At 38.9% G+C, this 22,802-nt stretch overlaps 4 protein-coding genes across 6 annotated transcripts; 3 read left to right on the forward strand and 1 right to left on the reverse strand.

Moving 5' to 3' along the window:
• Positions 1 to 302: 302 nt before the first annotated feature.
• Positions 303 to 5,084, forward strand: slu7 (SLU7 homolog, splicing factor). Of its 2 annotated transcripts, XM_057349521.1 has the most exons (17): positions 315 to 417; positions 625 to 673; positions 826 to 977; positions 1,119 to 1,272; positions 1,363 to 1,443; positions 1,537 to 1,701; positions 1,842 to 1,910; positions 2,061 to 2,090; positions 2,726 to 2,851; positions 2,957 to 3,054; positions 3,243 to 3,310; positions 3,426 to 3,565; positions 3,659 to 3,820; positions 3,912 to 4,016; positions 4,171 to 4,248; positions 4,333 to 4,452; positions 4,550 to 5,084. In XM_057349521.1, the coding sequence occupies exons 3-17, from the start codon at positions 835 to 837 to the stop codon at positions 4,727 to 4,729; spliced, it is 1,719 nt and encodes a 572-aa protein (XP_057205504.1). In that variant the 5' UTR covers positions 315 to 417; positions 625 to 673; positions 826 to 834; the 3' UTR covers positions 4,730 to 5,084. The 2 variants fall into 2 exon arrangements, with proteins under 2 accessions (XP_057205503.1, XP_057205504.1); XM_057349520.1 differs by lacking the exon at positions 625 to 673 and having other exon boundaries at positions 303 to 417.
• A 351-nt stretch (positions 5,085 to 5,435) lies between these two features.
• c1qtnf2 (C1q and TNF related 2) lies at positions 5,436 to 7,133 on the forward strand. The gene is made up of 3 exons (XM_057349815.1): positions 5,436 to 5,576; positions 5,811 to 6,067; positions 6,147 to 7,133. The coding sequence occupies exons 2-3, from the start codon at positions 5,818 to 5,820 to the stop codon at positions 6,782 to 6,784; spliced, it is 888 nt and encodes a 295-aa protein (XP_057205798.1). The 5' UTR covers positions 5,436 to 5,576; positions 5,811 to 5,817; the 3' UTR covers positions 6,785 to 7,133.
• Positions 7,134 to 8,545: 1,412 nt separating this feature from the next.
• Positions 8,546 to 13,571, forward strand: nocta (nocturnin a). The gene is made up of 3 exons (XM_057349590.1): positions 8,546 to 8,958; positions 10,586 to 10,849; positions 10,953 to 13,571. The coding sequence occupies exons 1-3, from the start codon at positions 8,775 to 8,777 to the stop codon at positions 11,810 to 11,812; spliced, it is 1,308 nt and encodes a 435-aa protein (XP_057205573.1). The 5' UTR covers positions 8,546 to 8,774; the 3' UTR covers positions 11,813 to 13,571.
• Positions 13,572 to 13,685: 114 nt separating this feature from the next.
• Positions 13,686 to 19,925, reverse strand: elf2a (E74-like factor 2a (ets domain transcription factor)). 2 transcript variants are annotated; one of them, XM_057349587.1, is made up of 9 exons: positions 19,619 to 19,925; positions 18,508 to 18,653; positions 18,143 to 18,338; positions 16,261 to 16,353; positions 16,003 to 16,110; positions 15,420 to 15,500; positions 15,149 to 15,341; positions 14,781 to 15,065; positions 13,686 to 14,569 (listed from the first exon to the last, which is right to left on the reverse strand). In XM_057349587.1, exons 2-9 carry the CDS (start codon positions 18,580 to 18,582, stop codon positions 14,047 to 14,049), a joined length of 1,554 nt encoding a protein of 517 aa, XP_057205570.1. In that variant the 5' UTR covers positions 18,583 to 18,653; positions 19,619 to 19,925; the 3' UTR covers positions 13,686 to 14,046. The 2 variants fall into 2 exon arrangements, with proteins under 2 accessions (XP_057205570.1, XP_057205571.1); XM_057349588.1 differs by lacking the exons at positions 18,143 to 18,338; positions 18,508 to 18,653; positions 19,619 to 19,925 and adding an exon at positions 17,417 to 18,069.
• Between the last annotated feature and the right edge of the window lie 2,877 nt (positions 19,926 to 22,802).

Consider the following 22,802-nt stretch of genomic DNA (forward strand, 5'->3'; position numbering starts at 1 on the left):
GAAGTTTTGCTAACTTTTTTACTAGAAAAGTACTTGTTTTTTTAGTAAAACCAAGTAGAGGGAGGAGTATTCCAATTTACATACAGTAAGCTCTTTTAACATCCACATATAAAAAACTTTTTTTATAAAAGGACAACGTTGTCACTTAACGTAATAACTTAAAGTATAAATATACAGACGTAAAGTATTAATAATACTGTGTGAAAACTTCCTATAATGTGTAATTTTCGAGCGTAATAACACTTCAGTCCAGCTGAGGGCGACGAGTCATCTTCACACACGCGTCACGTCACAGCGAGGAAGACCGGAAGTCGGCATCCGGAAGCGAACGTAACACGCTTGTAAACAACTAGCCACCACTTATTCAGTTATAGAATAACCGTTTTAAATCTATTTTTGGATTTTAAAAGTCTTCAGGTAAATATGTTAAAAACACATTTTTTTAAAACGTGACTCGGAAATAGTATAGTGGTAACGTTAACTTTATTCAAATGTATAACGTACGACGTATCCATCGATGCTAATTCCACTAAATTAACGTTGTTGCAGTTGTCATGCTTTAAATGGTTTACATGCAGTATGATTTGGCTCATGGTTGCCTACTATTAACATTTCTAAATATAGTTTCTTCCGAGTTATTTGGTCAATTGGACTGCCTGCCAAAAGAGATCTTGTAAGTGATACTGAACAATAACTTCAGACATAACGTTAATACCGAAGACATTTATTCTTGGTTTACTGGTTTAACTTAGTATATACGGCGATGACGTTTCCTTCTACTTGAAGCAGGAGAATTACTCAATATATCTTCATATTTACTTGCAGAGGAAGGTCATGGAGGAAAGTAAAACCTCAGAGGGGATCGTTGATCTCGAGGAACCGAAGAAAATGACCCGAGAAGACTGGAGGAAGAAGAAAGAGCTCGAAGAACAGAGAAAACTTGGAAATGCTCCAGCTGAGGTGGACGAGGAGGGAAAGTATGTTGAGATGATAAACACAACATGTCTGCATATAATTTACAATTCATGTGAAGTGAGTCATATGAAATGTATTTAGGAAATCTGTGAAGAAGCTTGATTTTGTCTAAACTTCATGGCTACATACTTTTTTGTTTCCAGGGATATCAACCCACATATTCCTCAGTACATCTCATCCGTCCCTTGGTACGTTGACCCCTCAAAGAGACCCACCCTTAAGCACCAGAGACCTCAGTCAGAGAATGAGAAAGAGTTTGCACCCATTGGGGATTGGTACAAGAGAGGTGTACAAGAAGTAAGCACATCCCACCTCCACTAAGAGACATAATTGATTAATAAGTTATAACTTGAGTAAGATTTTGATCGTTGCCTCCCTGTCAACTAGAAATCAATCAGCACAAAATACAGAAAAGGAGCTTGTGAAAACTGTGGTGCCATAACACATAAGAAAAAGGACTGTTTGGAGGTAAATTGCGTGACGCTATGTTAGTTCACATAATCACATAATAATTAGATATAGAAATACGATTTTAAGAGGATGATGTAATGCTTTTAACAGAGGCCCAGAAAGGTTGGAGCAAAGTTTTCCGGTACAAGCATTGCCCCAGATGAGCACAACCAGATTCAACTGGCTTTAGATTATGATGGGAAGAGAGACAGATGGAATGGATACAACCCTGAAGAGCACACACGAATTGTGGAGGAATACAGTAAGGTTGACCTGGTAAGTGTTGTTGTTTCTTTCGTTTTACTTCTGTTTATTGTTTTGTTATATGTTCAGTGATAGACATTGTACTAGGGTCTGCTTTTACACAGCGCACAAGCCATGATGATGCTCATGTATTGTTTGATTCCTTCTGATAGGCAAAGCGTACTCTAAAAGCTCAGAAACTGCAAGAAGAGTTGGCATCTGGTAAACTAATAGATCAAGCTGTAAGTATTCACATGATTTTATGTAAATTAGGATCTTTTTTGCCTAAATATTACTTATTGTGAGTGAGAACGGTATGTGAATTTGATGATGTACAATAGTTTGTTCGTGTAACCTTTTCTTTTGTCTCTTTTTTTGTTGGTTTGTTTTAGAACTCAAGGAAACATGATGATGATGCACAGGTACATTTTACATTCCCATAAAGCTGTAAAGGACTACATCATCATATTTACATGAACACCTATTTATCTATTGCCAAATAACAATGTTTATCTGGAATTTTCTTGGTGTGCTCAACCACAATTAATTCACTAAGACAACAAACAACAAAAGCGCATATTCAACATACATGCATGCATAAATTATTTCTACACCGTTATACAAGGTGGAAAACAGATGCAACGAAACCAGATGAGTTTAGGACACGGACCATCATACAATAGGTACTATTCAAGAAACGTGCAGACTTAGTTTTAATTGTTCTAAGGTGTCTGCCTAAGGGGAAAAGGAATAAATAGATATCTGGCCGGATGGGTGGAATCTCTCAGAATGTTTAAACCCTTTTTCTGCAAATGTGAGAGTCCGCACTATGTTACGAATCTGACTTTTCTGCTTGGCATTCGAGCTGCCAAACCACACTATAAAAGAAAAAGACAGCTCACTTTCTATGACAGCTTTATAGAATCAGACCATACTAACTTTAGACATTGCAAAATTATTTAGTTAACTTAAAAAATGTAGTCTTTGGTGAGATTTCTTAATAATGCCTTTCAAGTTGTCTTGCCACTGCTTTCAGCCTTTGATTTGTCTCGCTCAGGAGCACAGCAGTGAAGATGAAGATGAGGACAAATATGTTGATGACTTCGACATGCCCGGTCAAAACTTCGACTCAAAGAGACGTATAACAGTGAGGAACTTGAGAATCCGTGAGGACACTGCGAAGGTAAATTAACTTGAACACAGTTGACTGTTAAGTAAAGTATAATTTACAGTCAGTCGGTTGTTATCACAGTATGTTTTCTCAGCTAATGCTGTCTTTATTTTACAGTACCTCAGAAATTTGGATCCAAATTCAGCCTACTACGATCCCAAGACTCGAGCCATGAGGGAGAACCCATATTGCAACACTGGCAAGAATCCAGAAGAGTAGGTTCATTTTTCAAATGATTGCTTGAAACCTATAGCCACCTCACCTGCTAGAGAGATGTAAAATCTAACAAATATGGAAGGACATACTTCAAGTTTTTGGATCACACACGTATTGACTGTTTTCAGTGTGTTTGTTCCTGTCGTTGTTTCTGCTTGTTCTCAAAGTGTTGTGTTTGATTTGGCAGGGTGGGCTATGCCGGAGACAACTTCGTCCGCTACTCAGGGGACACCATCACTATGGCCCAGACACAGCGTGAGTTATCTCCTTTTTCTACCTGATGTTAAAAATAAGCTCCAGTGTTTTAACCAAACATTTATTGCAACTGGAGAATAATGGTCCAGCATTGTTTTGCGTGTCCTGTCTGCAGTCTTTGCTTGGGAAGCCTATGAGAAGGGATCTGAAGTTCACCTCCAAGCAGATCCAACCAAACTGGAGTTGCTCCATCAGTCCTACAAAGTCAAAAAGGATGATTTCAAGGATAAACAGAAAGAGAGTATCTTGGAGAAGGTACAGTGTAGAATTTCCCTTTTTCCACCTCTAAAACAATTCCCTTGTTCTCTGCTTGATGTGTTGATGGGTTTGTGTCGTACCTCTCTGCAGTATGGTGGGCAGGAACACTTAGACGCCCCTCCTCGAGAGCTTTTGCTGGCTCAGACGGAAGAGTATGTTGAGTATTCTCGTCACGGGGCGGTGCTGAAGGGACAGGAGAAGGCTGTGGCCCGCTCTAAATATGAGGAGGATGTGCTTATTAATAACCACATGGTAAGTCTGGTTATCCAGCACTGTTGGCAATACACAAGTTATGTATTTTGTTTTATGGATGTAAAGAGATTTTTCAATTTGGTTTCTGCAGTGTATCTGGGGATCTTATTGGAGAGATGGCTATTGGGGTTACAAATGTTGCCACTCGATGGTGAAGCAGAGTTACTGTACAGGGGATGCTGGCAAGAAAGTAACGGTGAGTGTCTATGCAGTTCTTATCTACATAATTATCCGCACTAAATGAGGCTAAGAAATAGTTGTCTACATCTTTAAATATTTGCATGATGATGCAACCCATGCCACTAGGTGTCAGTATAATTTTGGGTATAACATTTTTCTCTTTTTATCAGAACAATTCTTGCGTTCCATTTGAAGAGGATGTGGAGGAGGAGGCTCAACAGAACGAAGAGCCAAAGACTCTTTTACAGGTACCTTAACATTTTCCAAACCAAGCACGTCTGGAAGTTGATTGAATTGAATTGAATTGAAATGAAATGTGTCATTGATTGTAGATGCACCAGGAAAAGATGAAGGAAAAGAAAAAGAAGAAAAAGAGCAAGAAACACAGCAGCAAAGATTCAGACAGCAGTGATGAGGATGATGAAGCCAAGAAGAAAGAGAAGCTGAAGAAGGTGAGTTGGCCCCTCCTTCTTACTGCCACACACATATCTTTACACGTTAGATGCATCTGTCTCATTTTAAAAGAATTGAATGTATGTTTTTGTGCAGGCATTGAGTGCGGAGGAGCAGAGACTGAAACAGGTGGCTGAAATTATGCAGCTGGACGAGAGGAAGCGGCCGTACAGCAGCCTGAAGGAAGTCCGTGAACCCACAGAGGAGGAGATGGAAGCCTTCCGCATGAAACGTTACAGAGCTGACGACCCCATGGCTTCTTTCCTGGGACAGTGAATAAAAACATGACTCAAATGTCTCTTGCACTGAACCACAGAAGCTTCAGTCTCTTTTGTCTGTCACTGCTAGGACTTTAACATACAGACCATTGTTTTAAAGTAAATATGGGACAAGTACCATATTCGCAGCACATGACAATATGTTAGACTCTATTAGAGACTTGTAAATCTTTCCAGTTTGTTTAAATGATGTATAAAGCTGTGCAAGCTAAGCTTGTAAGTATTTTTGGTCAGTCACAAGTCATCTTATGAAAGTTTTCAGAATTGTTTTTTTTCTTTGACAGTATATAACAAAGCATTGTTTCATTAGTCTTGTAAATATAAATTGCCCAATAAATCACAATTGGATCATGTTTGCGGGATTTTCTCTTTATTTAACAAATGTCACATCCTACCCAAGGTTTTCAAATTGAATAATAAAAAGACTGACCCAGAGGTTTACATTATAAATTTGTCTGTTTAGTTTATCATGTTTTTGTTATCATGTTTAATCTCAAGTAGTTCCCAAATACTTGTGTAGAACAAGTGCACGGCACTCTGCTGCCATTCTGTATAACTTAACACTGACTTTATAAATTTATTCTCATTTTTATTGATTTGCATGTTGCAGTATTATGATATAACAAACTCATTGAATCCCCTCCCCCAGTGTTTTCAATTACATCATGTGTGAACTATCTGGCAGAGCACGTCAGTACTTAAACTGGGTGGATGCTTCCAGAGTTGTCAGAAAAACTAGTCCAACAAATCCATTCTCAAACTTTTTTATTTTTCTCCATTTTTGTCTTTGCGACAAGTGAAGCTGGATCTTAACTTTGTTTTGCTGTGCATATATCATTCCTCTGGTGAGGGCTTGTGCCGATGCATGCTTTATTACTACTGTAATATCTTCAGATCATTTCATATCAAATGAATGGAGATGTTTTAGGCTTATTTAGCCTATGAGCATTCATTTTATTATGGTGTGTATTTGCTTTATTTTGTCATTTAATATTGTAATTTCTTAGCTAAATGTTCACTTTAAAAGAATGGAAATTCCCCACAAAGTTTGGCCTCACCCTCATCTGCTCTGTTCACAGCTGCATCATGTATCAGTTACTGCTGGCCGTGTGCTTGCTGTCTCTCTTCTCTGAGCTGACTGTGAACGCCGCCATCAAAAAGGGACGCAACTACACAATTCATTCATCTCAGCTCAGCTGCAGTCTGCCAGGAACTCAGGGTCCTCCAGGGAGTCCAGGTTCAGCAGGTCCCAGTGGCAATGCAGGCAAGATGGGCATGCCAGGTGTCGATGGTCAGGATGGCAAAGATGGTGACAAGGGTCAGAAGGGAGAGAACGGTAAAGGATTTTTAACATTTATATAGTGTGTTTTCCTATCATCTAGACGTCTGTGAATTTTTGTATTCCCGAATATCAGGTGAACAGGGTCGTCCTGGCAATCCTGGTAAACATGGACCACTAGGACGTCCGGGAATTATTGGAAAGGCAGGGCCTAGGGGCCTGAAGGGAGTGCGAGGAGCACCTGGTGTGTCTGGAGCTAATGGGACAAAAGGAGCGATGGGAGATGTAGGAGAGACCGGTTCACCTGGAGGGTGTGATTGTGGAACAGAGGCGCGTTCTGCTTTCTCAGTAGCAGTAACCAAGAGTTACCCAAAGGAACGCACGCCTATCCGCTTCAACAGGATTTTAATGAACGAGGGTGGCCATTACAATACTTCCAGTGGCAAGTTTGACTGTGCAATACCTGGTGTGTATTACTTTACATATGACATCACGTTGGCTAACAAGCACCTAGCAATCGGGCTCGTCCACAACGGCCAGTACAAGATCAGAACATTTGATGGCAACACAGGAAACTATGATGTAGCTTCAGGTTCAACAGTACTACGACTGCAGAAAGGAGATCAGGTTTGGCTTCAGATCTTCTATTCAGAACAAAATGGACTATTCTTTGATCCATTCTGGACTGACAGTGTCTTCACAGGTTTTCTCATTTATGCTGATCAGGTTGCTCCAGGTGAAGTGAATGTGATGACAAATTCTGGATCATCCTGACTTTCTCTTGTTTGTGTACGTATTGTTTTTTTCCACATTAGCAAATTGCCCTCCGTGTTTCCAGATTCACTTGATTAAAATCAATACAGAACGTTGAACCTAACTGAGGCGGAGACTTAAAAGAGATAAATATTGATTAACACAAACAGATTACAAAACACCACAAAGGTAAAAAGTGACATTTGTAGAAAACAAGTGCCATATCATCAACAACATTCTTTTTGCTTTTTCAAGACAGTAGTTATCTTATGAAAAGATACTTGTCTTTCAATAAAAACTTTTAAAAAGCAAAAATGAATTTAAGACAATTCTGTGTTTTTTATTTATTAATGATGTGTGCAGGTCTTTGTTTTTGTTTATAGTTTATTCACTGTATAAAATTATGTGCTCAATAAGTCATGTTAACACATTTTCCATTACTGTAACTCATCACAATAATTTAAAGGGATAGTTCACCCAAAAAATGACAGTTCTGTCAGGAATTACTCAACCTGTTCCAAACCTGTATAAATTTCTTTGAACACAAAGAACGATATTTGGGCGAATGTTAGCAACTAAGATTTCTAGGGCACCGTTGACTACCATAGTGCAAAAAATATATTGTATATATTTTTTGTTCTGCTGAATACAAAATGAGATATTTTGAAGAATTAGGAAAACAGACTGATCTGGGGCACCTTTGACAACCATTTTAATTTTTTCTACTATGGTAGAGTAAATGATGACAGAATGATTTTCATTTTTGGGTGAACCTTTTTATACATTTATTTAAAAAAAATTATACAAACTGCAACTAAATTTTTAAGTCAGTGTAATATTATTTAAATTCACATGGCTTGTAGAGCCAGTTTAATGGAACTTAATTTAGAGGAGCTTTGGAACTCAAGTTGAAATAGTTAGAATTTTACAGTATATACATTATTTCAGAGGACATTTAATGTTTTTATTGTCTAGTAAAACATCTTATTGTCTCAGTCATATAGAAATCTATGTGTTATTTCTGCTATAGTAAAAAAAATGACTATGACCTTCTGTCTTTGGAACATGTATTTGTGTCCAAACATGCTGATACAGGCATTTGATCAATAGACCTATTGGGGTCTAGGCAAACTGCTGTTCAAATAAACACAAGTGTCCTGTTATGTAAAGATTATGTAATAATTAGACATTCATGTCAGCATATTTGTGTCATGCAGAAATCCATACCCCTTATGTCCCACTGCAAAAAGGACATGAAATTATATAATATATAAATTTACATATTTTAACTGTTACCTTTTATTATTTAATTTAATACTGCAAATTAGACAATTTGTATTTCTAAAGGGGTTGTTTATAATTGTATACATCAAGAATTTTGCTGTGACAAGAATCTAAGCATCTCTTCCCCGTATCAAACTTGGAGCTTGCGTTAGTTCCACGAACCGTGCTGTGTACGTCAGTGATGATGACGTGCTCGCGTTCCGATACGTCTCAGCATATTCTGCATTCTGATTGGCTGTACACGCGTAAGTTCCTCCTAATATGGCTTGCTTCGCTAAAAGCACGGGTTGTCCCTTGACAGTAGGACTAAACCATTCTGAGTTATGTAGGTGCGAATCGTACTACGATATATAGTTATGTTCTTATCACAAAAATATTTCGAGTTTTATTCAAAAATATAATTTATAATAGAAATATTAATGTTACAAATAGATAAATACTATAATTTGATAAGTTATATCAATACTACTTGATAAATAAGTCCATTGGAGTCACCTATCTAAAGATAGATGATGTATCACACTCTTAAGTATGATGATAAAGCCATACCGGCTTTTTCCATACACTAAAAAGACAATTTAACACGTCAAAAAATGATCTCTAAATGGCTGAGACAACTAACACGTTATTTTTATGGAGATTAGTAAACGTATTTTTGGTTTAGTCAAACTTTAAAACCGTTTGAACCGCTTTAAACTACGGACTGTCAACCGAAGAGAGAGAAAGAATGCATCCGGCTCGACGTTGTTCGTCGCTTCTTCACCGAGACCTGACCGCCCTGTGTCTCTCATCACTGGGGACACATCCAAAGAAATCCGCTACGCTGAAGTTTTCACGACACTGTCATTCAAGTGCTCATCTTCCTCCGCCGAGGTCAAACTCGTCTCCTGTTCTACAAGGTTCTTTACAAGGTAATGTACTATAAAAGATTGTTACGTATGCTTGTGTCTACTAATACAATTGGGTTAGTAAATACTGGTTTGTCTTATGTACTGCCTACCTAGCGTTAGTTACCACTGTTAAGGGATAGAAGCCGCTCTGCGACACCTAAAAAAGCTGTAGGCAAGGAATTTAGGTTTTATTTGGCGCAATGCCAGAACATTTATTAAACATTCTTGTCTAAACAAGCGATATTTAAGTACAAATATCATAATTTTAGGACTGTGTTCTTTATCAGTTCTTTCCTCACACTGTCTTGTCCTGTCCTGAATGCTGATAGCAGGTGACGCATGTAAAGTAACGTTAACGTTAGGTAAGTTAGTAACATGAGCAGGAAAGTAATAACTTACTACACCCTGTAAGGTGGAGAGATACTGCGGTTTCACAAACAGATAATTTGACATATAGTTTTAGGTCGAAGTGTGCTTTATGTTCTTTATTCAAATGTATTTTGAGTTTAATTATGTCCCATTATCCATTGTCACTGCTTTACATATGCATACGTAGCTAGCTATTCGTCCAAATAGAAATGCTTAATTCAGTCATGTTTTATAAATAATGTCCCCATGCATTCATACGCATGTGTTGTTTTCGAAGAAAGAACTGTTTGTTTGTTGTTCTGTACTAGGATCTATTCCAAGTGTACTTTCTATGTAACTCGATAGTCCAGGCTAAAGGTCCGTCAGTGTAGCGTCCAGCAAGTGTCCCCTAATGGTTGCACTTAAATTGTTCCGGGCGCTTTGCATAAACATCTAAGAGTGATATAATCTCTTGACATGAGATGCCAAATGTTACATCACCAAAGCAGCAGCAAAGGTTTACTTAAAAAAAGTACACACGCAGGTCACACTATGCTGGATAAGCAAATATGAATCCATATCTTACATAACAGATCAAGTGACTTCAATTTTTTCTCAATTTATTGAGGTGACATGAGTTTATTGAATTACATTCCACACTGAGAGACACACTGTCCTCTTTAATCTATAGATTAAGTTCGATCTGTTCTCTTCAGCCACGTGCATGTCTGAGCGCGCACTTGTATGCATGCGCAAGCATGCATCAGGTCCCTCTCCGGATTTTCAAATGAGTCATTGTTCGGAATGAATGGTGGGGGAAGGATGCGCTGGTTCGTTCAGGAATCTCTTTGTGTAGCACCCTCACACAGTCATATCCGCAACCCCCAGAATCTTCGCACATGTGACATGCTGGTGTGCTCTGCTCTCTCTGGCATTGGATTGCGTTGACTGGATTTTCTTATAATCAAAGAAACGGCATCATTAGTTTGATTGCATCTGAGAACAAAGACATTAGCTGGAAAAGAAGAGAACAAGAGGTATTGTTGAGATGTGTGTTTAAGACAAATATAAAGATTTATCAGACCTAAATGTTTGAGGTGACTGTGTGAACCACAAACACTAAGTCACAAACACAAAGCAAGGCATTGATGTTTTAAAATGATTGTATTGTTTGGGTTATGCTATCACATCACTACTACTAAGACTAGTGTACTAAGAAAGGTTGTCGTGTCATAATTTCAGTACACTAGACTTGTATGTAAATTATGTGTATATAACGTGTTTGTATGTGTTTCTGTAGCGTGTCAGATGGGAAGCAGCAGCAGCAGTAGTAGACTCTTCAGTTCTCTCCCTCAGACTCTGAGCAGCGCTCCACTGGCAGACCCACACGTGGATAGCGATGACTACGAATACGAGCAGGCCGACCCGGATGCCCTCTTGCGTGAATGCGAAGAGGTTTTGAGGAATCGTCCTCCTCGCCTGCACCGGGACATTATGAGGATCAGAGCCAGCTCGCTACAGAATGAACCCATCCGCATTATGCAGTGGAACATTTTAGCACAAGGTGCGCAGTTTGACTGCTTATGTATTTGAATGAATGTTTAGCTCCATCTTTGTTGCTTTAAATGTGATCTTAATACGTTCTTTTTACTGTTGTATGTCTACAGCTTTAGGTGAAGGAAAGGACGGTTTTGTGCGTTGTCCGATGGAAGCCTTAAACTGGTCCGAGAGAAAATATCTTATTTTAGAAGAGATCCTTACCTACAGACCCGATGTGCTATGCCTGCAGGAGGTGGATCACTACTTTGACACTTTCCAGCCTGTATTAGCCAGCTTGGGATATCAAAGCAGCTTCTGCCCCAAGCCGTGCTCCCCCTGCTTGGACGTTCACAACAACAATGGTCCAGATGGATGCGCTCTGTTCTTCAGCCGCCGACGTTTCCAGCTGCTCCAAACCAACCACCTCAGACTGTCCGCCATGATGCTCAAGACCAATCAGGTGGCCATTGTGGCTACGCTTCGCTGCAGGCTCACGGGCCAAGTCTTCTGCGTGGCAGTAACTCATCTGAAAGCCCGGAGCGGCTGGGAGGCATTTCGGAGCGCACAAGGGTCTCATCTCCTCCAACAGCTCCATAACATCACCACTCAGTCGTATCCAGAGATGGACCAGGAGGAAGGAATTCCATTGGTGGTATGTGGAGATTTCAACGCTGAGCCAAGCGAGGAAGTGTATAGACGCTTCATGACGTCCCCACTGGGACTGGACAGTGCGTACAAGTGTCTAAGTGAGAACGGGACTGCAGAACCGCCTTATACTAGTTGGAAGATCCGTCCTAGCGGAGAGAGCTGCTCCACGTTGGACTACATTTGGTACACGGAAAGAGCATTCCGTGTGGACGCTGTGCTGAGGATACCCAGTGAAGAGCAGATTGGGCCAGACCGGCTTCCCTCTTACCATTACCCCTCTGACCATCTGTCTCTGGTGTGTGACCTCAGCTTCAATCAGCAGCCTCATAGGCTCATGTAGCTGTCAATCATTAGTGCTATTAGTGTGTCTAGAGACATTCCTAGAGCATGTGTGAGTGTATGTCTGAATGCATTACATTCGTATTAGAATGTAACTAATGTCATTCACATAACCCTTATTTTTACCTGCTGAAGTAGGTCTTTATACACATCTGATGGACTGATATAAATGCATTTATTTTCCTGGATGGAGATTAATGATGCATTGTTTGTAAAACAGAGGTTGTGCAATAGTCTGTAATTTATTAAGTGCTGAATGATATCATGATCTCAGGAAGACGCACATTCTTGAAACGGTTGCACACGTGAAAAGACGTTTATATTTATATGACTGTTCATTTTTTCCCTTTAAATTATTGTAATCACCAATATGTTTGCCAATGGAAAATAATATAAAAGTGTCACACATTTTGACTGGACGTGGTCTCTTTTTATTTTTAAAGCAAGTGTGAGCTGTTTGGAACAGTTAGGTGGGATTTTCCATCTGTATTGATAGACAGTAAGAGTACAGAAAAGTGTGATTTATTTCAAATGCATACAGAGTGAATGTTCAGACAATTTTAGTTAACAAATCCTTCTGAGGGAATGCGTTTAGTTTAAGATGTAATAGAATAGTTCTGTCCTTAAAGGACGCATTCATATAGGTGACGAATAAAGTTTGACAAACAGTTGCATACAAAACCAGTGCCTGAGAGAATTTCAAGAAAAGGATCTCTATTAAATTCAGCTCACTCCACTTTAATGAGAGAATATTGAATGCAATGCTACCCTGCAAACTCTATCACCCTGATGCGGTCATATTATAAAAATAATGAAAGTCCCCTGCCATATTGCTTCAAGTACAGTGGCATGCAGTTCAAAGCTATTCCTATACGAATATAAATTATATAACATCCTAAACAGATAAAACACATGACAGTGGTTTTAACTTGCTGAATGTTACCATTTCTTCCTTGGAGACATTATGCGGTTTTCTAAGACTGTTCTGAAGATTACATTTTACCATCTTGATGCAAAGATCCTGATCAGGGCAATTTAATCTATTTTGGTCTACATCTGAGCCAATCAGATTGCTAAACCTCGGAGCAAGGCTTTGTTCTACGTCACCGCAAACACCAACAGAGCTCTGGCAAATATTACATTAGTCACAGATAATAAGGTCTCTCAAATGAACATTAAGCTGTATATTTAGGGACAGTTATATTCAAATATAGATACTAACAGACTCTTGGTGTTACAATAGTTTCAACAAAACAATAGTACTGAAGTGACTTTATTACCAAAGGTCCAACTAAAAATATTTATGTTCACACTTATGACAATCCTTATATAGGTCATATGACCTGAAACAGAAGGTCAACTATAGAAGGTCATGAAGATCAGTTAACAAAATTACGTTTTGCACACAAAATGAAACAAAAACAAAGCTGGTTAAATTTTTTTTTGCATAATTTGTTTTCTATATTTAAATCTACTTGGATACATTTTAGCATAAGAATACAACAAAATATATGCTTCATATATTGAATATTCAATATACTGTATTTCAGACATTTTCTTTCCCTTTCTGTACATAAACAAAAGTGATTCACAAAGTACAAAGCCACGGATGCATGGTACACAAGAAAGAGACAGTGGAGAAACACGAGAAAACTATTTTAAAAGATTGAAATGAAACAAACACAAAAATTGAATGTCCTTCGGAAAACAGTTTCCTTTGAACTGTAAAAAACACTTCCTGGTATAAAATATAAAAAATCTCATATTTACAGAAAACAATTCATAATGAGAAGGAGAAAGGTGACCTAAGGCTGCTTGTTTTATTTATCATTCACTACCACAGCGAGTATGTATATGCACAGATTCTCACATGCTCCAGGTGAGCACAAGCAACTCAGCTGGCGGCCACTCTTCACCCATGTGACTTACAATCTTTAGCACCAAGTGAAGCTCATTCCTACAGCATCACAGCACAGACACTTTGCTATAACAAAGCAAGACTTGAATAGATTTACGTAAGGAAAGAAAGAAAAAAGCCTTCAAATGTCCAACCCAGGTTTGAGGCTACTCACGGTGGTTATAGTGTTGGGGAGTGTCTGAGCTGTAGTGCTGGATCATCCATTTCACATAAGACACAGCCACCATTCCAAGACCCTGGCTGTTATTCATTACAACTTTTACTATCAGCATCTGCATTACAAGTGCTGTTATTGGTTCCTGCGTGTCAATGTTTACTCAGCTCTGTGTGTTTGTGGGGATTGTCTGTGTAACTGCAGTGGTCCCTGCAGAACTGTCAACCGTAACTTCAGAAGTCTCGACCTTTACAATAGTCACATCCTGTAGAGACATTGCAGGCTGTTTGTTTTGCACCACAGTCACCGCTGGCTGCGTGGTCACCATAGTAACTGGAGCTGAGGTTCCAGGTGCAGCCATGTTAGAGGGGACGGCAAGCTTCAGAACTTGGGTGTTTGTGGTCACAGGGGAAAGCGTGCTCAGTGCGATGGGAGTGCCAGCCTTGCCAGGTACATTGGGAAGGGTGATGAGCTGCAAGGTGATTCTCTCGCCGGTTTGGCGCTGTGCTGGTATTAGCGTCGGCACAGCCTGGAGAAGCACTTTGCCTGTGGTGTTGCCTCCCACAAGTGAGCTGGAAGAGGGGAGGAATTGAGAGCGAACAGTGGGAGAGTTGACCGCTACTGTGGAGATTTTCTGACCCTGTGATGTCATGATAAAAGGGACTTGCATGGCCAGCCTTACCATCCTACAAAAGAATGTAAACAAAGGTTCAAACACTTCATCTAGAACTAGGAAATCAAACAATTAAGATTGCGGAAATTAAATATCTAATGTAAAGTTAAATTATTTGTTTTAGTTCTCAAAAACAAAATTTATTTTGTAATTAAACTTGTAATTTGTAATTACATTACTGTAATTAAGACACCTTGATAAATAATAAAATATCTTAATCATACCCAGGGGCTGTCGCTGTGTTGGCTGTCGACTGCTGCAGGGTTATAAATGCATCTTGTCCTGAGGTTAAATTGATGATTTTAGGCAAAGCAGTAGAGGAAGAGACCACCTCCACTTTCCCCTTCTGATTGCTGCGATTAACTGCAGCTGGAGTTTCTTTCTGTCCTTCATCAATGCTGTCATCGTCATCGTCATCTATGAAGACAATATCTTTCGGCATCTCCTTAAACTGGTACACGAGTCTTTGGCCTTCTACTTTTGCTAAAATGCCCCGCTGGTAGTAATACCTATATAAAGCAATATGTTAATACCACTGGCATCATTTCAAGAAAGTAAATCTAGGTATCTGAAACAACAGGCGAAACATTACCTGAGCGCTCTCCCCATTGTCTCATAGTTCATGTCAGGTTTATTCTTATGTCTGCCCCATAATTTAGACACTGCTTTGGAATCCACAAGCTTGAAAATGCCCTTCTCTTTCTGAGTCCACTTTATGTATTTTGGACATGTTTCCTTATCCTGCAGGAGGTCCAACAGGAACTCCCATAGATAAGTAGTCGAACCTAGAAAACAGACACGTTAGGATTTTTGGCACACTGGAAAAGGTTCTCTTACACATACAAGTAAACAGAAACCCTTACCCTTGCTATCTTTTGATTTCCTCTTATAGACCAGATCCAGTGAACCATCAGAGCAATTTCGTGGAGTTCTAGGTTTTCGTCCTGATGGAGAACATTGCGCATATTAAATGTATTATTTTAAATCTAAACTGATTAAAAATTAAATACAGTTATTAAAAGCAAACATTTTATGATTTAATAACCATTAGGAAATTAAAACCATTTAGAAATGAAACCTGAGAGAATAAATAAAAGCTTTGGATTTGGAGATCGTTTGAAACTGATAGATGGCGTGGTCCCAGTGCTAAAAGATGCTGGACATGAACTGCACGCGGAAAGTCAAACTAAGTCATACGTCTGTGTTTTGTTGGCAATCGGCGTGTATGTGCATAATGTACAAAACACGAAGGGATGATGTGATATGTTGCTTGCTCGTGCTGTAGTTCAGTCCCACTCTCCCCACCTCTAGCAGCTCGTATTTTTCCAGAAATAATCGTACAGCTGTATCTCTCATTTATAAATTTACTACTGTATAGGTACTCAAGATTAATATGAGATTGGTAGAAACTGCCTGTGATACACGATCTTTAATAAAATAAGTTACCTCTTCTCTTCTTCAGTAATTCTGTCTGCTGCAGAACAACAATGTCCTTTGTAGCAGGTCCTACATCCTCAGTTCTCACCTCCACTTCCACCTCAGATAAAAGCTCCTCTGCAGAGAGAGATGGAGCAGAAGTCAACTAAATTATTTGTTTGCAAAACATGATGAACAAAAACAGGCAAATTTACCAAGTTAAATAATATTGACTGAGTGGCACAACAGGATTTGCAGTACATTTTAAGCATGTATGTAATCACACACCTGCGCTGCGATCCCCCTGCAGACTGGCTGGTGAATCCATGTGCAGCAGTGCTTCGGCTGCTTCAATAGTTTTGTCATGTACTGAGTCCTCCACTATGAATGAGAAAAAAATGTATTCTTGTCACTAACAACACATTCAGAAAAGTTAAAAGTTGACTAAATGTATTACTAAAGCTTAACAAGTAATGATTACAATCTTTTAAAATGGCAAGTCTTTACATTCTGTTAATCGTGTAGGTTTATGTGAAAGCACTGCATTTATAGAAACCACAGTGCAATGACATGTCTATTTATTGATTTAAATCAATTATTTTAATAGAAAGCTAGCCTAAATCATGAAATAGAGTGTTTATTTGCATCTGCCTTATTGTTCTTGTTGTATCCAAATTGGCGGTAAATGAAGTAAATTTTCCATAGCTCTTCGTTCATTGGCTAAACTGTAGCTTGCGAAAGAGCTGTTAGCAACGATTGGTCATGTACACTGTCACTCAACGACGTACAACGCCCATAAAACACTTCCGCCCTAAACTCTGAAGACAAACAAAAGGGAATTTTATATCAATAAACAAATCAAATATTGCACAAAGCAAGGTTTAAAATAATATTTCCCGACATCAATAACAAAAAAAGGTTGTTTTAAACAGCGGTACGTTTTCAGTGCTTTTAATTAAACAACCCTACGTTTTAGCAAAGATTTAAAAAAGTCTATTAATCACGATTAGCTTTTTACTGTAGACTTGCTTTGAGCACGATGCAATATAAAACAACTCGCAAAAGTACGTGCATAACTTTGGTTAATCTCGAATGTCATCAATAAATACCAGCACCGTTAGCTGATTGGGACGGACAATCGTATCGTAAAGAAAATAAACTGCTTTTTTTAAAACATTTGAGCACAATTTTCAAAAATGAAACAAAATCTCTGTTAGTAAAGTTATAAACGTATAACGAACAACGTGTCCGATAAGCGAAAAAGAAAACAAACACACTTCCTGGTTTCCGACAGTCACTAGCAACCATCCGCTAGAATGAACAACATAAAACTAACATACTGTAGCAAAAAAAACAACCATGATATTAAACAATGATAATTATTTTACAAATACAAAATAACAATGTCGTTAAAACAAAATGGAAAGAAATGATTTAATGTTACTTGAACTTGGCGCAGCGGCCGCTTCTTACTTCCTGGTTTCTCACTCAAGCGCTTTTGCATTATTTACCTCTACAGGAGCCAAGCGCTCTTTACCTCAAATCACGTGGTTCTTCATAATGTTTTCAACGATATATTATAATATTGTTTTTATTAAGTTTTACCGTTTACCAGATTCGAGTATGCTGCCAATTGCATATTTTCTATATTTGAATACAGGTGATTAAAAACATGTTTAAATCAAAGTTGGATCTGCCTGGCGGTTTCCTTCTCAACAACAACAACAACAACAACAACAACAAAACAATACACAAGTACTAAATATTCACAATGTACATATACGTTTTGCTTCTCTATCTTCTCAAATTTCAACAGAAGGCCACAAGATGTCTCTCTTTAGCTGTTTATGTTGGCAAATCCTATCCCCCTCTAGAGTAATATTTCTTCAACAGTTTTGGTGGTGTGAAAGCTGTTCATCATTACAAAACCTTTGCAATTAACCTGAAACTGCAAAGTGATAGACAGCTCTTTTTATTTTCCAAATTAATATACATCAGATTACATCAAACAAATCTACAAACACTAAAAACAGAAGCACATATTTGAAAATAAAAAACATCCTTACATACTCTGACTGGCTATCCAGCCAGACACAACACGCAAATCATATGTACACTAATACGACAAGCAGTACATGTTCTTGAAGGCAGCTGTAGAATTATTGCCTACCTTCTTCCATCTCTTGCAACTCAGTCTCCACGACTTGTTCTTCAGCCACGTCTTGGACCATATAGGTATTCTGATCATCATAGACCAATACCTGAGCAGCATAGCACTGCTCCACTTCTGCACTATTCACCTGCTCCACTATCACTGCAGGACACTCATTCTCTACATCAAGCTCTAACCCTTCAGGACAAACCTCCTGGCAATGAAACAGAGAAATCTTTCAATCAGGGATTATGCACTTATTTCAATTGAGTGTTTTCTTTAATTCACATTACTTGTGTGCTTATGGTTCTCTATTACATATGAATGGATTTTCAATACACGTTCATTCTTTAGCCGTTATGTGTTTGTAGTGCAAATGTCACCTGCTGTGCCTCCTCATCTCCAGCAACATACTCCAGTATATTCCCTCCTCCATCTACAATCACCACTGAGGTCATGACTCATTCCTCTGTGTCAAAACTGCAAATATTCACTGGTCCCTGCTGATGACTTTGAGTGATGTCACAGCCTGAGAAGAGAAAATATACTTAATATGTTACCTTAATATTTTGACTCCTACTATGGATAAAACAATGGCAAGTAAGCAAGACATTTTTTAATCTTTTATTGGGAAAGCCTGTTCAATGTTATTTTTTTCTTATACATTTAGTTTTTGGGATATGTTGCAATAATATTCTCAAATGTAACATGTTTGTTTTGTGGGTGGGGCAGGGATCAGTTACATGCTTGTATTTTTTCATGGATGTCTCACACTGGAGCACTGAAACCACACCTTATTAGCATATTGAAAGTTATTTTGTACAGAAAGAGACTTAAGAGGTGGCATACTGCATTTATCTATAAAGCAGCCACTCTGAGATGCTCAATATGTTCACAGGCAGATCTTTACGCAAAAAATCCACACATGCAGAAAACAAAACAAGAAAATGGAAGAAGTCTGTATCCTGGTGGGGAACTATTCTCTGCACAGCCATACAAACCGAATATGTCCAAGTCTTTTTTTAAAGAAGAATCAAACGAGTTGTGCCCTGCAGATGTGTTTGCCTCTGTCATTTATACCAGAAAAGAACATTTACCCTTAAGTTAACAACTCCACTTGAAGAGACAGCAAAATAATTGACAACTATGAATAGCCCATAGCATTTACCAAAACCATTTATAAGACAAAATATGTTATTTGAGTTTTTGGCCTTTTTACGTGAATTACATTTTGCCATTCTGTCTTGCAAACACACCTGTACAGGATATAGCAAAATCACATAAAGCTGCAAATGGGTCAGAGGCCATTTTAGTGAACAACTAAACGTTTAAAAAGACTAATGTTATCTAAAATCAAGTATGGATCAGACAGCTGCGTCAAACTGAATAAACCTAACCGCCAAAACAACCTAACGTTACACAGCTTATAATGGTCTAAATGAAATTACTTTAATATCGAATTGTTGGTTTGGTGGAATAAGTAAAATATCTTACCGTTAATCGTTGTTTCTTGTCGTTTGGACCAACTTAGGTCGGTTGAATGCACTCTGTCATACGGTTAGCATGCTAATCATGCTAATGACAGATGGACTGGATAACGCTAAAGCTGCTCAAATTGCGCAGGATACTCGCCGATGAAGCGCAAGCATGCATGAAATAGATAGACGTCTATTTAAGTCATCTAAAATTGAAAGAAAAGATGCGAGTTTTCAGGCTGCTTTGGTTTCGTTTGCAATGTTTTGCGTAGCTGGTTTTGGGCCTCCAGTTAGAAGGATCTGACCGACGAACTGCGCAGCAACCGCTCGTGACGTCACACGCCCGTCCAAAGTGCGCGCGCACTTAAATTTCAACTAGCTCAAATAATTAATATCATTAAAAAGTAACATGATAATTAAATAAATGTACTATTTTAGTACTATCGTACTACAGTACGAACAGTATCAAAGTAAAATACGTTTAAAAAGTAACATCCGTTTGAACCAGGTTGAAGAGAATAGGATAAAACGCACGCACGCACACATATATTAAAGTGATGAAGTAGGTCACCAAAAAATGAAAATTCTGTCATCATTTGTCATTTCAAACTATTATGATTTTCTTATTTCCGCAGAACACAAAAGATATTTTGAAGAAAGTTGGTAACCGAACAGCACTGGACCCCATTCACTTTTATTGTATGGACACAAAACCAATGCAAGTAAATGGGATCCAGTTAACAATATTTTTCCAAATATCTTCTTTTGTGTTATGCGGAAGAAATAAAGTCATACATGTTTGAAATGACAAAAGGGTGAGTAAATGATGACAGAATTTATATTTTTGGGTGAACTATCACTTTAAGTACTGGAAATGTTAATGATTTTTAAAAGGCTTCATTCATTTTTTTAACCTTTCCTTTATTTTCTCAGATAGAGATTCACATTTTATTCACAGATCCAGGCATAGTCTAGAGTGAAAGTAACAAACCACAAAACAGCACAAAAACACATTGCATCCCTCGAGCCATAAAATAACAACACAAAAAGTGATAATGAAACTTCACATTGCTTCTGTAACGGTCCCTTTTAAAAACATGTATGAAAATTAATTAGGCTAATTGTCGGTAGTTATATAATGTTTTATCTTTTAATTATTATTTGACCTTAATTTCCCCTCAAATACTTAAACTCGTTTATTAGAATCTAAATAAGTGGATATGAAACTGTTAATTAAATAGCCATACACTATCAAATCAGAAATCAAATCAGAACATTGCCTCCGCTGTTCCATTAGCCGCAAATGATTTGATGGTATCAAAATTTAACTTTGGCGTAACATGTTTGGACACCTCACTTCATGCTATAAAGAAAAACTGACTTGTGAAACACGTATCAGCCAACGACCCTGCGTCTGTGTGGAAAGGCCTTAAAGACATCACCAACTACAAGCCACCATCCTCCAATTTTGCAAGCAATCAACACCTGGTCAATGATCTGAATGACTTTTACTGCAGATTTGAAAATGCTAACTTTACACCTCACACCAACTCTGACATTCTCTCTACACAACACCTATCACCTTCAGTCACCCCACCTCCTGCACATCAGATCAGTGAAGAGGATGTGTGCCGAGTCTTTAGGAAACAAAAGACAAGAAAAGCACCAGGACCAGATGGTATCTCCCCAGCCTGTCTTAAAAGCTGTGCTATTCAACTGGCCTTCATCTTCTCACAGATCTTCAACAGATCACTGGAGCTGTGCACAGTTCCTTCCTGTTTCAAGCGCTCTACCATAATCCCCATCCCAAAGAAACCCAAAATCACAGGACTGAATGACTACAGACCCGTCGCTCTCACATCTGTGGTCATGAAGTCATTCGAGAGACTGGTACTGGCTTATCTGAAGGACATCACAGAACCCTTACTGGACCCCCTGCAGTTTGCCTACAGAGCAAACAGGTCTGTTGAGGATGCAGTTAACATAGGGCTGCATTTTGTCCTGAAACATCTAGATAGACCAGGGACCTATGTGAGGATCCTGTTTGTGGACTTCAGCTCTGCTTTCAACACCATCATCCCATCACTGCTCCAGACAAAGTTAAGCCAGCTATCTGTTCCTGGCTCTATCTGTCAGTGGATCACAAGCTTTCTGACAGACAGGCAGCAGTTAGTGAGAATGGGGAAACTCACATCCAGCACCCGCACAATCAGCACTGGCGCCCCCCAGGGATGCGTTCTCTCCCCACTGCTCTTCTCCCTGTACACAAATGACTGCACTGCCCAGGACCCTTCTGTCAGACTTCTGAAGTTCGCAGACGACACCACACTCATTGGCCTCATCCAGGATGGTGATGAGTCTGCGTACAGACAGGAGGCTGAGCAGCTGGCTGTCTGGTGCAGTCATAACAACTTGGAGCTGAACACACTTACAACAGTGGAGATGATTGTGGACTTCAGGAGAAACCCCCCTGCACTCCCCCCTCTCACCATCATGAACAGCACTGTGGCAGCAGTGGAGTCATTCAGGTTCCTGGGCACCACCATCTCTCAGAACCTGAAGTGGGACAATCACATTGGCTCCATTGCTAAAAAAGCCCAGCAAAGGTTGTACTTCTTACATCAGCTGAAGAAGTTCAACCTACCACTAACTCTATTAAAACAGTTTTACTCAGCTGTCATAGAGTCCTCTGCACATCCATCACTGTCTGGTTTGGCTCAGCCACAAAATCAGACATCAGAAGACTACAGAGGACGGTTCGGACTGCTGAGAAGATCATTGGTGCTCCCCTGCCCACCCTCCAAGAACTCTATACATCCAGAGTGAGGAAAAGGGCTCAGAAAATCACCCTGGACCTCTCAAATCCAAGCCATCATCTCTTCACAATGCTGCCGTCTGGTCGGCGCTACAGAGCACTGAGCACCAAAACAACCAGACACAAAAACAGCTTCCTCCCTCAGGCCATCTACCTCTTGAACAGTTAAATGTTTTTACACACCGTGCAATTAATAATTAAGTGCAATATTAATTATATCCTCCAGATAATACACTATCTATTTTTATTCAACTTTTTCTGTAAATTATATTTCATTCATTCTGCTGTATATAGCACATACCTTGTACGACAATAGTCTATTCTTATTTTTTACTTGTACATATTTACATACATACATAGCTTTACACTCTCTATATCTTTATCTTAT

This window comes from Triplophysa rosa, linkage group LG13, assembly GCF_024868665.1.
Source record: "Triplophysa rosa linkage group LG13, Trosa_1v2, whole genome shotgun sequence".
In the NCBI taxonomy this organism is placed as follows: Eukaryota; Metazoa; Chordata; class Actinopteri; order Cypriniformes; family Nemacheilidae; genus Triplophysa; species Triplophysa rosa.

Excerpts from the sequence above, each read along its gene's own strand:
- slu7 (XM_057349520.1), top strand. The coding sequence starts at position 835 with ATGGAGGAAAGTAAAACCTCAGAGGGGATCGTTGATCTCGAGGAACCG. Across the intron at positions 2,852-2,956 it reads TCCGTGAGGACACTGCGAAG|TACCTCAGAAATTTGGATCC; the intron begins GTAAATTAACTT and ends TTTATTTTACAG. Across the intron at positions 4,453-4,549 it reads AGAAAGAGAAGCTGAAGAAG|GCATTGAGTGCGGAGGAGCA; the intron begins GTGAGTTGGCCC and ends GTTTTTGTGCAG.
- c1qtnf2 (XM_057349815.1), top strand. The coding sequence starts at position 5,818 with ATGTATCAGTTACTGCTGGCCGTGTGCTTGCTGTCTCTCTTCTCTGAG. Across the intron at positions 6,068-6,146 it reads GGGTCAGAAGGGAGAGAACG|GTGAACAGGGTCGTCCTGGC; the intron begins GTAAAGGATTTT and ends CCCGAATATCAG.
- nocta (XM_057349590.1), top strand. The coding sequence starts at position 8,775 with ATGCATCCGGCTCGACGTTGTTCGTCGCTTCTTCACCGAGACCTGACC. Across the intron at positions 8,959-10,585 it reads TCTACAAGGTTCTTTACAAG|CGTGTCAGATGGGAAGCAGC; the intron begins GTAATGTACTAT and ends GTGTTTCTGTAG. Across the intron at positions 10,850-10,952 it reads GTGGAACATTTTAGCACAAG|CTTTAGGTGAAGGAAAGGAC; the intron begins GTGCGCAGTTTG and ends GTATGTCTACAG.
- elf2a (XM_057349587.1), bottom strand. The coding sequence starts at position 18,582 with ATGACCTCAGTGGTGATTGTAGATGGAGGAGGGAATATACTGGAGTAT. Across the intron at positions 16,354-18,142 it reads GTTGCAAGAGATGGAAGAAG|TGGAGGACTCAGTACATGAC; the intron begins GTAGGCAATAAT and ends TCTCATTCATAG. Across the intron at positions 14,570-14,780 it reads AACACAGCGACAGCCCCTGG|GATGGTAAGGCTGGCCATGC; the intron begins GTATGATTAAGA and ends ATTCTTTTGTAG.